This window comes from Xenopus laevis, chromosome 4S, assembly GCF_017654675.1.
Source record: "Xenopus laevis strain J_2021 chromosome 4S, Xenopus_laevis_v10.1, whole genome shotgun sequence".
Classification (NCBI taxonomy): Eukaryota; Metazoa; Chordata; class Amphibia; order Anura; family Pipidae; genus Xenopus; species Xenopus laevis.
In genome coordinates this window covers 5,103,683-5,117,125 of record NC_054378.1, presented here as the reverse complement: position 1 = coordinate 5,117,125, position 13,443 = coordinate 5,103,683, and the positions used below count along the sequence as shown (strand labels likewise).

The following is a 13,443-nucleotide window of genomic DNA, read 5'->3' as shown; positions in this document are numbered from 1 at the left end:
CAGGTAGGGGACCCTTTATCTGGAAACCCATTATCCAGAAAGTTCTGAATTACGGAAAGGCCATCTCCCACAGACTCCATTTATCCAAATAATCCAGATTTTTAAAAATGATTTCCTTTTTCTGTGTAATAATAAAACAGAAGCTTGTACTTGATCCCAACTAAGATATAATTAATCCTTATTGGAAGCAAAGCCAGCCTATTGGGTTTATTTAATGTTTTCATTATTTTCTAGTAGACTTATGAAGATCCAAATTACTATTATCCAGAATGCTTATCCAGAAAAGCCCCAGGTCCCGAGCATTCTGAATAATAGGTCCCATACCTGTACTATCAATGTTCCAATGGTAGAGTCAACAAACAATACAGTTTTAGGCTGCATCACTTTAGTCCAACTGGAATGTGTCATCATAATAATTACTTCTTTATGAAGAAGCACTTAAATAAATCTAGGAACAACGTTTGCCAATATCGATCAAATAGGATGCATTCCAATTAAAAAGATACAGGTGACTGCACTGAATTATTGTCAATGATGTGCATTTGGAAAACATCCCCAGCAGTTATCCTCTGGGCAAAGTACACGTTTCCCATCATCTGCTACATTAAAAAAGTGAAAGGGGCAATCCATCAACGAAACAAATTAAAAGTACTAAACCAGATACAAGCATTTGTCAGCTTTTCCAGATTTTGAAGAATTACAGATCCCAGCATCTCTAGAGCAGTTCTGGTACTAGGATCTCTGAAAGCATTTCTCAAAGCATCACAAAGATTCATTGTCTTTGAAACTCACACAAAAGGTGACAGGATCATCGTCCACGGGGAAGCCCACACTTCTAACCTGTTTGCGTCCTCTTCTTTTGCTTCTAGGAAGCACGTGGCCAATCACTTCTGGGTTTATTCGGCCCGCACGTGATGTCATCACGTTGAAGTTTGAAAATTTCTTGGGCCTTGGGCTAGTTTTCACTGCCCAATGTAAAGGTCTATTCGTAGTTCCTGGGTTTGATCCTGCCTGATCTTGACCAAGTCCTGTTCTCAACCTGTACTTTGACCACTCTTTCGGATTCAGTCCTGACAATGTATATTTGGTATTCTGACCCAGCCTGTGACCCCGACTACACTCTTGTCTCCTGGAAATGTTGCTCTGCCCGTTTGGTGTTGACCCGACCTGTGATTCTGACTACGCTTCTTGTTCTCCAATTCCGTACCACAAGTGCTTCCCTTGCCAGCCCAGAACTCTCCCCCTAGTCCATGCTAAGACCTGGTGACACCCAAGTAGATTGAAAGGTGGCTGATAAAGGCGGAAGATTGAGCCGTGACTGAGACCTTGGGGATTGTTCTGGATTTTGGATACCAATCGTAACAATTAGTTCTTTGAAGTGCCCCCCAACAGGTTCAAATAATGGCTATAGAAGAAGCAAGTAATTATTACGACTTGATAAATATGGATTGTGAATTATTCCATCATATTGTATATTTCAGTGCAGGGCTTGAACTAGGGGTGGGCAGAAGAAGCACCTGCCTAGGGTGCCAGATGTCGATCGGGCAGGGATAACAATCCCATCTGATCTGACCACCCCTATGATCCGATCATTGGGCCCTAGGGCCAACGATCCGATCAGCCCAATATCGGCCACCTCAAGGTGGGCAAATTGCGGAGAGATTGGCTCATTTAGCTAAATCGCCAAACAAGCAGATCTTTATATATATGGCCACCTTAAGAGTAGTACAAAGAACCACACTTTGGACTTGGTCATCAAACGAGGAGATCAGTGCCTATTCAAGTTAAAGGGGTTGTTCACCTTCAAACACTTTATTTTAAGTTCAGTTGGAAATAAACTTTTTCCAATTACTTTCTGTTTTCTATTTGTGACGTTTTTCTAATATTGAAGTGTGAAGTTTCATTTTTCACCTCAGGGGGGCGGGGAGTCACCGACTCTTTAACTATTCTAAATTGATACATTTAGTTGACACATTTGTTATCTTTGTCCCTGCTGAGCTTGGAATTTCCTCCTTTCTTTGATGTTTAAACACGTTACAGTCAGATCAGTGAGGAAGGCAACTGATTTGGGCCCATCCACGGGACAAGAGACCGTCTCCTTATTGTACAGTATGGTCGTTGCATAGCTGACTTATATGTCAATGTCAAGAGGTAATTAAACAAAGGATTACTTGTTTTGTATGAGCAGTAATATAATAATATAGTCATTCCTGCAGTTATTGCACTTGCCTTACTTGACAGTCTCATTAAAGATTTAGTTACAGTTTAATAAACCTGGGGTCATCTTTCTTTTATCCTTGCTGTTGTTAATACTTTATTCCAAAGACCCGTGAGATAAACTCCCACGTAGAGGTGAGAGAGGCTGAGTTCATTATCAACACAGCTGAGACATTGGGCTCACTGGATCATATAATTACTATCTGTCAGGGGGCCAAACAGGGTCGGACTGGGGGGCCCGGGGCCCACCGGGACTCCAGTCCAGGGCCCCCCTACAGGCCCCCGTCCCCCTGCTGCAACGCACCGTGCGGCGCCCTTCAGTGTGTATGCGCACACGGTGGCACCCTCTGTGTGCATGCGCGCACGGCGCTGCGTCTGCACGCATGCGCACACTGCGCATCGACGAAGATTTTTTTTTTTCCTCAAAAAACAAGATATCGGTCGAGGGGGCCTGGCCCGGCGGGGGCCCACGAGGGTCGGGGCCCACCGGGTTTTTTCCCGGTGTCCCGCCGGGCCAGTCCGACACTGGGGCCAAAAGTTCTGCTATCTAGATAGAACAGAATAGGAAAACGCATTTTTCTTCGGCGGATTCATGGCGAATTTCTGTGTTTCGCAGATGGCGAATAAATGTGCCAAACTGCGCAAAAATTCGCCAGCGACACATGTTGAAATAGTCACTCGTTTCAAAACTGTCGTGCGTCAATATTATTCGGACGCCGATTGACTTTAATGAGGGCATCAAAATTCGTTTTTCGTGAATTTTTCACCGTTTCGGGAAATTCGCAAATGTTTCGGTGAAGCAAAGGAAGGAAACCTGTTATCCAGAAAGCTTTAAATGACTGGAACGCCATCTCCCATAGGCTCCATTTTAAAATTCACATTTTGTTTTAATTATTTAATTTTTCTCTGTAATATTAAAACAGTGCCTTGAACTTGAATCCAACTTAGATATTATTAATACTTAAAAAACAATCCTGTTGGGTTTAATTCATGTTTAAAGGGGTTATTTATTAAAGTAAACATTTTTTTTACTATAAGATCCGAATTTTTAGTGGAAAAAAAACCCCTAAAATTTGGCATGATTTGTTATACACCGAGGATGGAAAGAGTCAGAATCCGCAAAATCGGAGATCTCAGACCTGCTGAGCAGGGATGGGCGAATTTTTTCTCCTTGTTTCGCCATGAAAATGACGCTCGTAGACTTGTATGGCGTTGTGCGCCAAAAAAAAAAAAAGACGAGCGTCAGAAAAAATTGCCGCGCAACGGCGGCGAGTTTTTGGTGCAATGAAACGGGTCAAATTCTTACTGCAGAGGTTGTACATGTCAATAAAAGAAGTCCTGAACATATCCTGATCTGCGCTGGGTTTGGTGCAATAATCCGTAATTTTGTGGTTTTCAGGCAAAAACCCAAATCTGAGTTTTCGGGTGGAAAATCTGAAAAATTTGTACGATTCGATATTTTCATGATTTTTTTCGAGTTTATTACAGCACATGAAATTTTAGGGAAAATGTATCAATAAATAAGGGGAAGAAACCCATGCGGATTTGGCCGGAGTAGTTTTCATCATTTTGACGCCCATTGGCGTTTCGTGAATTTTGCGAAACAGGAGCAGATGTACTCAAATTCTGCTGTGTCCCTTTTAGAATCAATGTGAAGTAATCTGCTTTTATTTGAAAGGACTAATTACTATAAGTGATACAGCTGTGTGCTTATATATATATATATATATATATATATATATATATATATATATATATATATATATATATATATATATTTGTGTGTGTGTATACACATGGTTCCTATGTGATAACTGAGACTATTTACATTTCAAAGCCTTTTTTTACGAAGGTCCTTTTCTCTATACAGCAGTGGTTTGTCTGCTTGATTGCTCGGGAACAGCACTCGCTTTAGGTTTTTGTTCAATTGAAAGAATCTTTGATTCCACAAGTGTATCGTCTGGGCCCGCTGAGCTTCCTTTATTATTTATTTCTGTGTTATAGGAACAAAACAAATGTTAAAATCATGAATTTGTTCAAAGCATCACCTTCTAGAAGGATGCAACTTTGTGCACGTACTTCTGGGGTTTGTCCGCACTCTGCAACTAGCTCCAGTTTGGAAATCCAATGGTGGGTTCAGAGCACATAACCGGTGTGGTCCAGGATAATAAATGGGCATTATTATACAGTATCACTGTGCATCTGAAGTTGTTGCACTGGTGGGACTAAGAGAATTCTTTCCAGTAATCTCTCTAGTTATTATTTGATGCTGCCTTCTCTCTTTTCCCCAAAGATAACCTAGAAAGTTACAGTGTGTTAGTGACAAGATTCTATAGAAGCTTTTATGAAAGATTTCTTGGGTATTTCGCTACAACGCTTGACATTGAAGACATCTCTAGTCGGCTACTTTTAGGTGCAGCAGGCCTAGGGATCTCTTTGGATATGAATAAGGTAGACTTGACATACTGTATGAGTTTCAAATGAAAACAAAGTTGAGCAGCGATTATGGTTATGCTGCTTTATTGCACTCAACAGGAACTGCTACAGGAAGCCATAAAACCTGGCTCATTTCATGCCAAACGCAACGCTATTGCATTCGATTCAAGGCCCCTTTGCGTCCACAATGATGCAGGAATTCTGGGAAAAAACACTGCAATGTGGTTAAAAAAAATGGCTATTGCGCTTAAAATATCCCTTTGCTCACTGCACTTGCAGATGTAGATGAGCCCTATAGGGTTTTTCTATGTCAATAGATACAGTTGATTTCAATGCAGAATGGCAGCCACTGTGACACTGCCCCCTCCCTGCAAAGCAATATTTGGAGGGGCCCAGTACATGGTAGTAACTATCCTCCATCCACCTGCCCCGCTTCCCCATGTCCACCCATTCTCCACCCTGTGCCGGAGTCTCCAGCCCAACTGGAGTGTTCCACAGGTAGGGAAGCGGCTGGGGAGGGGGTATTTTTTAAAGGAGAATTCAACCTGTTACTAAAAAAACCCTACACCCCTACCCTACGTAGACCCCCCCAGTCTAGCTGCCCCCCCCCAGGGAAATTCCCATAACTTTTTACTTACCCCTTGGTGCAGATTCAGGGATCGCAGTTCACGGCAGCCATCTTCCGGGTCTTCGATAATCTGAGACTGAGACAGGTGAAGCGGCACATGCGCAGTTGGATCAACTTACCGGTTTGCACATGCGCCGAAATGGACGGAAATTGCCAAAGCACCGGAAGAAGACACAAAGACCCAGAAGATGGCTGCATTGAACTGCGATCCCTGATCTGCATGGAGGGGTAAGTAAAAAGTTAGGGGCATATCCCTGGGGGGGAGGAGGGAGGGGGGTCTACAGAGGTGAGGGTGGTAGGGTTTTTTTTAGTTAATGGTTGAATCCCCCTTTTAAGCTATAGAGGGTACAATGTGTCCAGTGTATATCTCTTTAGTTATGCCACTGGGGAGGTGAGAAGGAATGAGCCACAACAAGATCAACTATACAGAAGTGGGGTTAATGGCCAACTCACCATAGGGGAATTTGTACAAGTGCAACTGTGCTTGTGGACATAAATGACCCCTTTAGAAAACAAATGCTTTACATGTGTTTGCTCCATCTGTATGTTTGTGAACCATACAAAATACCATGCCATTTTTATTTAACAGTGTAACTGTTTACTATCAGACCATTACTGGCAATTAGCAGCAAGTGAAAGCTGAAGCTCCAGTTTGTAATTGCTCCAGATTCAAATCTTCTAAGAAAGTGTCTATCAAAATCAAGTGGAACTGATCTCACACTATGTGAGTCATCAAGGAACATTTTCCGCTACCAACTTACACTAAAATACATTCCGACTTCAAGTTGTAAACACATTACTCAGACAATGAGAACATCACTGTGCAGCAGGGATATTTACTCCAAATGGCCTTTAGCTAGTCATGGATAGCTGGATCATTTATTGACATATCATTCTTGCATGGCTGAATGCCCCAGAACTTCAGATGTGTGACTGTCAATCTTATATATGGAAGCTTTAGAACTCACAAAGAGAAGCAGTCCCAGCTTATATACACTGATCTCTACAAAGTGTCTTCTACATAAGTGTCTATGGACAATAGTCTGTTTACAGCTTCTTCTTACAAGGAGCAATTTCTGAGGTTGATGCAACAACCAATCAGGTTAATGCAACAAGCATAGACAGCAGTTTCCCTGTATTTTATTTAAACAAGTAACAGTACCCGAGAGACAAAGAAGAAGTGAGGGAAGGAGCTGTGTCTTCCCATGAAGGTCAGACTCATAAAAATAATTAGCATGCTTCAGCCAGTGATATAAATATTCTAGTTTCACTGAAGCAGAGACTGAATATAAAGTACAATGAAAGAAATGTCAGCAGTGCCAAACATTGTTACTACTGAAAATGGTATTTTTGAGCTCATTTCAGTACTCTTAAAGGGACACTGATGCAGGAGATGGAAATGCAATCATGACTTATTCATAGATTTTAATTTAGCTATGGTCAACTGTAAGCTTTGAACCAAAATAGAGCCCTATCTAAGATGGTATCAACTGAGAAACTCGTTTATGGATTGAGCTGGAAGTGTTTGTTCAGAAATGGCTTCCGTTTGGAAGGTACAAAGACCTTAGGCCACCTAAGTCGCTGGACAGGGAAGCAAAGGGCTATGTATGCGTTTATCAACCCAGTCACAATGAAACCTGCCTGTATAATGCATGAGGTGATGATGAGTTTCTAAATGAAACCAATGAAATATCTATTGAACTTTCCACATTGTTCAGTGTAAGGCCCAAAAATGCATGTGTATGAGGGGCCGTTGGTCAATCAAGACCCAAGAGATCGGGTTGCATTTCTGGTGCAATAAATGAACAGTAGTACATCCAGTTAAAGTAAAATTGTAGTTTATTGGCTCAACATTTTAAAACAGGCAGAAGGGCCAAGGCCTTACTCGTTTTGGGGCTCTTAATTATAGGCTCTATAACATTTTATTGCTTGGTTGAAAAGAGAATTGGACTATATGTGTATGCCGTACATCTTTGCAGAGTTCAATGCTGTTACCTTAATGACTTTGGGCACACTTGAGTCTAAAAAATAACCCAGGAGCATGCATATTCCAATCTCCCTATTATTCTTTCTCTATATTGCAGGATGAACTGGGCACTGTTGCGTCACTGGGACTCTTCTTCAAAGACGGAATAAAGCTTATCGATTATATCTTGGTGTATAAGAAATCAAGTGCACAACTTGAAAAACGCAGCACCTTTGAAAAGAATCTCCGAGCTGAAGGTCTAATGTTGGAAAGAGAAGTAAGATGGTCTTAACTGCGTGCCCCTAAAGGGATTCTCTTTGCTTTATTTCCATTATCATTGGGCTCATATAAAATTGAACAGAGTTTATGTAGAGAGGAGACTTGGCAGTGTATCATTTTTTTCTAGAATGGAGCAGTACATTGGGCCTCACTCTGTATGATGCCTGCCTCTGTTCAGGGTGGACAGGAGGTTCCTGGAGTTTGGAATTCCCGTGGAATGCTCCCTTTCTTGTGCTTCATTCAAGCACATATTTTCATTCAAATGCAGATACAATACTCTATGGATGGGTTCTCTTAGCCATTGATCAAGATCCAAGCTTTCTGTAGGCACATCACTGAATAGAAGGATATGTGTTCAGAATGTTTAATTGGGGAAATGTGAGTGCCGGTGCATTTTCTAACTGTTCTATCTCTAACTATTGACTTTTTTCTTTATTAGGCTGGATTACAATAACATGATTTCTTTCCGCCCTCATTTAGACTGCCATAACCAACAATGATATCATGTTCGTCAAAATCCACTGTCCGTGGGACACGCTGTGCAAATATGCAGAACGGATGAACATCAGAATGCCCTTTAGGTATTGTTGCCCTTTAATATGTAACAGTTGCATTGCTTCAGGAAGGTCTGTCTCTTTGGGAACTTTGACTTGATTATATCAGCCTGTCGATTATAACCACACAACTTAGTCAGTTAAGAGGAGAATTTTTAAAAGGGGATCTAATCCCTCGGTTGGGCCATTTTGGGGCATTCTTTCCTTGTATCTTGCTCTCTCCCCATTGCTCTCCCCTTCCAGTAGCCCCTTTTGAGGGTGGAAGTAGATAGACAAGATATTTTCTGGTATGAATATGTTAGGATGCTGGGACTTATCGGAAAAGAACACATTGTGGCATTGAATTTTGAAAACTGTTTATGAAATTTAATGAAGTCCCCGTGTCCCAGATCCTGCATGATCCAGGTTCTATTCTTTCTTATGTCTTCTTCTGTACTTTGTAACACAATCAGCTCTGATAAGGAGAAGACAGCAGGTTCCAGCAAATAACATCACATTGCAACATTAGCTCTGGGTATTCAGTAGGCAAAGTATCCTGCCATGCAATTACTGCCAATAAAAGTGCATTAACCATTATTACATTAATACTTCAGTTGGAAAAGCACTACCATCACTTCTGTTAAATTAAAAATAGAAACCTATTGGTTTTAGGGTAACTGAATGTTATGTACATTTCTGCTCAAGAACCATGTCACTGCATTATTAAGTACTGCGATACTGTTTATGTTGGCTTCATCTCGCACTCTTGTCCCGCTACTGACCCTAGCTCTTATATTATGTGTTACATCTATGTTTCATTCAGTCTTTACGGAATGATTAGAGTTAACAATGTGTTTCATTACAAGGGAACTATTAGGAATAGGAATCTATGTATAATCTAGATACCACCATACGGAAACCCATGTCCATTAAATACCTTAATTCTGCACACGTAGGGGCCGATTCACTAACTTCGAGTGAAGGATTCGAAGTATAAAAACTTTGAATTTCAAAGTGTTTTTTGGGCTACTTCGACCATCGAATGGGCTACTACGACCTTCGACTACGACCTTGAATCGAACTATTCGAACTAAAAATCGTTCGTACATTCGACCATTCGATAGTCGAAGTACTGTCTCTTTAAGAAAAAACTTCGACCCCTAGTTCGCCATCTAAAACCTACCAAACTCAATGTTAGCCTATGGGGAAGGTCCCCATAGGCTTTCCTAAGTTTTTTTGATCAAAGGATATTCCTTCGATCGTTGGATTAAAATCCTTCGAATCATTCGATTCAAAGGATTTAATCGTTCGATCGAAGGAATAATCCTTCGATCGCTAAAATCCTTCTGCGCTAAAATCCTTCAACCTCGATATTCGAAGTCGAAGGATTTTAATTCCCAGTCGAATATCGAGGGTTAATTAACCCTCGATATTCGACCCTTGGTGAATCGGCCCCTATATGTTTGTTTATATAAAATATATCCTTTTTTTAAGCCTATATAATAGCAGTTTAAAACTCCTAATAGCTTGACGTTAATCAACAAAGGAATTTTACATTAATTACTTTTGTGGTGTTTAGGCCCCCTTTTAAAACCTAAATATATGTTTCTTTTATATTTGCTTTAATGCCCTAAAGACTCAAAGAAGGCACTGCTGGTCCCCCTGCAAGTTCAACCCTATATAAACAGCTATTGTAATATTAGCAGGCTGGTCACAAGATCATTATCACCTTTCATAGGGCTTCTATTTTGTTTATAAGTCCATTCTAATATAGGTATGGGACCTGTTATCCAGGACCTGGGATTTTCCAGATAAAGGGTCTTTCTGTAATGTGGATCATCATGACTTAAGTCTGCTAGAACATCATATAAATATTAAATAAACCCAATAGGCTATATCTAGTATAAGTAATTCTAGAGCAATTGACCTTGCTGACTAATCATTGAAGATGTAATCATCCGAGCAACTTCTTCAGTTCAACTGATATGGGAAATCCTCGGCATATAAACTCTTCCACTTATCCAGTCACAATGACACATTGTAACTCTTCAGAGAGGTGACACCTGAAACTCACAGAGGTGGGATTCTGTGGGGCTACTGTGATAGGATACCCAATAGTCTGGTTTTGCTTCCAATAAGGATTAATTATTTCCTAGTTTGGATCAAGTACAAGCTACTGTTTTATTATTATAGAGAAAAAGGAAATTATTTAGATAAAATGAAGTGTATGGGAGACAGCCCTTATGTAATTTGAAGCTTTCTGGATAATGGGTTTTTGGATAGCACATCCCATACCTGTAATCTAGTTGGAGGTGTGGCTAGCGTTTCTACCTTTTTAGGAAAACTTTGCCAGCTAGGGTGGGGGGAAGGTCCATGAGGGGGAGGATTGTGATGTAAATCGGTGGTTCAGTGATGTCACAGTGGTGGGGCCATGATGTCGAGGGGGAAGAGTCGAGTTTTTGAGCATGGAATCGTGAGGGGGATATGGTAAGTATTGTAGCTAGAAAGGGAAGAAAATGGCAGGGGGAGTGAAGTGGAGGCCAGGAGCAGTTTGACCCAGCCTTGCAGGTATTTTACCGGCAGGTCTGTAAAATAAAATAAAACTATTCTACTATACTAATACATGTACAAAGTAGAATTCTGCTGGAAAGCATATGTGTGTGTAGGGGGGGGAGGTGTCTACATGTGGACAAGAGTGTGTGCATTTAGGTGCTTACAATGCACATGATTTTCTCATATATAAAGGGTTGGATTCAATTCCATGAGAAAACATTACTTTATGCCTTATCTTAAGGGCGAGATTCAATATGAGGGAAAAAAAAAAACTTTTCCATAGATGTGAGTACCTCCAAAAAGTTAACCAGTGAGTAAAAAAAATGCAAAATGTTTATTTGAGACACCTAACGCGTTTCGTGCCAGTTGGGGCACTTACTCTTCTAAATAAGTGCCCCCAACAAGCATGAAACGCATTAGACCATTTTCTAATATGTCCTTAATAAACATTTTGTATTTTTTTACTCACACGTTTTGGAGGTACTCACATCTATTGTTTTGTTCTTATGCACATGCACCCTCGGAATGGGGTGAACTGTGAGTATATCCTCCTGCCTACTTTACGCTTTTTTTCATTTATTGAAAGTGTTTTTACTTTAGTAGTGCTTTCATGGCCTTTGTGCACCATTCCTTATTGTAAAAAAAAACCTTTTCTCCTAATTCAGTTCCACTTTTTTTGCCATAGACTTCAATTGAGTTTTCATGTGCTGAACAGTGAGATAAGTTTCTCTCATTGAGTTGCATCTAGCCCTATGGAAAAATCTGGAATTGAATTTGTAGATAAGCTTTTCTCATCAAATTGAATATGGCCATAATATTATATGTATTTATCATATATTACCGTATATACTCGAGTATAAGCCGAGTTTTTCAGCCCCCAAAATATGCTGAAAAACTCTACCTCGGCTTATACTCGGGTCAAGCGCAAAAACGGTCTCTGGCGCCTAAGAATAGTCGCCGGCGTCTAAGAATAGTCTTCAAGAATATCGGCATCCAAAAACGAGACACCGGCACCTCCAATGGGAGCAGAAACCCTCAATTTTTTGATTGAAACTTACCACAAGTTGCTGCATTTCTCACCCTAGGCTTATACTCGAGTCACTCAGCTTTCCCAGTTTTTGGAGGTAAAATTAGTTACCTCGGCTTATACACGAGTATATACGGTAATAATCCCTGTTTATAGACTCTGCAATTAAACTAGAAACGTAGATATACAGTAAGTAGTATAACTCTGCAGCAATATTTTAGTTGAATAGCAGCTTGTTACTATATAGCATGGTTTCGAATTTTATTTCAGTTGCATCTATGGTTCATCTATCGTCAACAGACTCTAGGATTTGCATTGTGTCAGGTATCTTCTGTTATATTAAAACTCCTATGAAAAGGAAGCCATTCTCACCGTGTCTGCTCATTTAACATTCAATGCTATTCTTACAGGAAAAAATGTTATTACACTGACTGGAGGAGCAAAACGATGGGCAGGTTGGTGGGTGATGCAGTTTTTTCTTTTGCCAAATACCCATCATGCAAAACAAAAACCCTAATCCGCTGCAGTTGTAAATTTATGCTAAAAGTAAAGTAAAGCTGGACTTGCATTGAGATGTGTTGATGGTGCTATCAAAACCAAAGGATCATGTACATAAGAACTGGAAAAATGCTTTATTTTAGTCTTTACCAAAGGCCTTGCAACCAATTTTTTTAAGTTTGTGATAGTCATCCTACCAAATATTGAGGTTATTGGGAGATAAGTATCTGAAAATGGTTGTGGAGATAACTATCTGAGATACCTTCAAGTATAACATTGGATTCCTCTTGATACACCTCTAAGATAGTATTTGGTTTTTACCTGCTTTCACAAGACATATTGCAAATATACTCTATGTTGTACATTAATTCATGGGTAAATACCAGGACTCCTAGAGGCAGATTCACTAAAGGGTGAAGTGGCTAACTCGAGAGACTTTTCACCAGCGTTGCCAGGTGAAGGCGCCAATTCTTTAACGAACGGGACCGTCGATAGCTTTCATTCATTCTTTTGCTGTAACGAACGATCGTTACTTTGCAAATTTACTAAAGTGCGGATTTTACCGAACATTACCTCTTTTGCTAGAGTTGACTTCGCCACCTCAGACCAGACAAAGTGCTTAAAAGAAGCTAGATCTTCCTCAATCTTCTGTCACTTACATCATATCCTGTGTGCCGAAAATGCATTAAAGTTCCAAAAACTAAATTTGCGCTTGGTGAAGTAGTGTGATGCGTGTGAGGCAGTCGCTGGAGACAATTTGCCCTTTAGTGAATCTGCCCCCTAGGTTGGTGGGCAAGTGGGAAATATTTAAAGGGGTCTGAAACCTTTCAAAGAAGTGCCAGTAAATATTTTGATGGTGTCCTTCTCTTGCTTTTATTAGAGTGTGTAGAGAAACAGTCACCACTAGTGATTAGTAGAAAGTTTTGAAAAACATTTACTGGAACATCCTTTGAAGGTTTAGGGCATCATTAAATGCAGGTAAACTATTTGGAAGCTGCATTAATCCATATTCTGTGGTTAAATTGGAACAAGACATTAATAAACAGATGAGAGGTTCCATGGGCAGGTGATCACAGATACATCTAATAACCTTCTAGGGGAGACACAATGGGGTATATTTATCAAAGAGTGAAGTTAATAGTGAAATTCTGCCACTCTCCATTCATTTCTATGGGATTTTTATAGGCGTATTTATCAAAGGGTGAACTTTCACTTTCACCCATTGATAAATACGCCTTTCAAAATCCCGTAGAAATGAATTGAGAGCTGCGGAATTTCACTCTAGTGGCGGAACTTCACTCTTTGA

General features: G+C 40.3%; 1 protein-coding gene across 2 annotated transcripts in view; it reads left to right on the top strand.

The window, feature by feature from the left end:
* Positions 1-13,443, top strand: part of LOC108714928 (anoctamin-3) — a 120,911-nt gene that overhangs the window by 42,964 nt on the left and 64,504 nt on the right. Inside the window, exons 5-7 of one of the 2 annotated variants that reach the window (XM_041560858.1) lie at positions 7,366-7,524; positions 8,007-8,107; positions 12,050-12,094. In XM_041560858.1, the coding sequence (XP_041416792.1) occupies positions 7,366-7,524; positions 8,007-8,107; positions 12,050-12,094 (305 nt within the window). The remainder of the gene's footprint in view (positions 1-7,365; positions 7,525-8,006; positions 8,108-12,049; positions 12,095-13,443) is intronic. The other variant, XM_041560859.1, reaches the window with a different exon arrangement.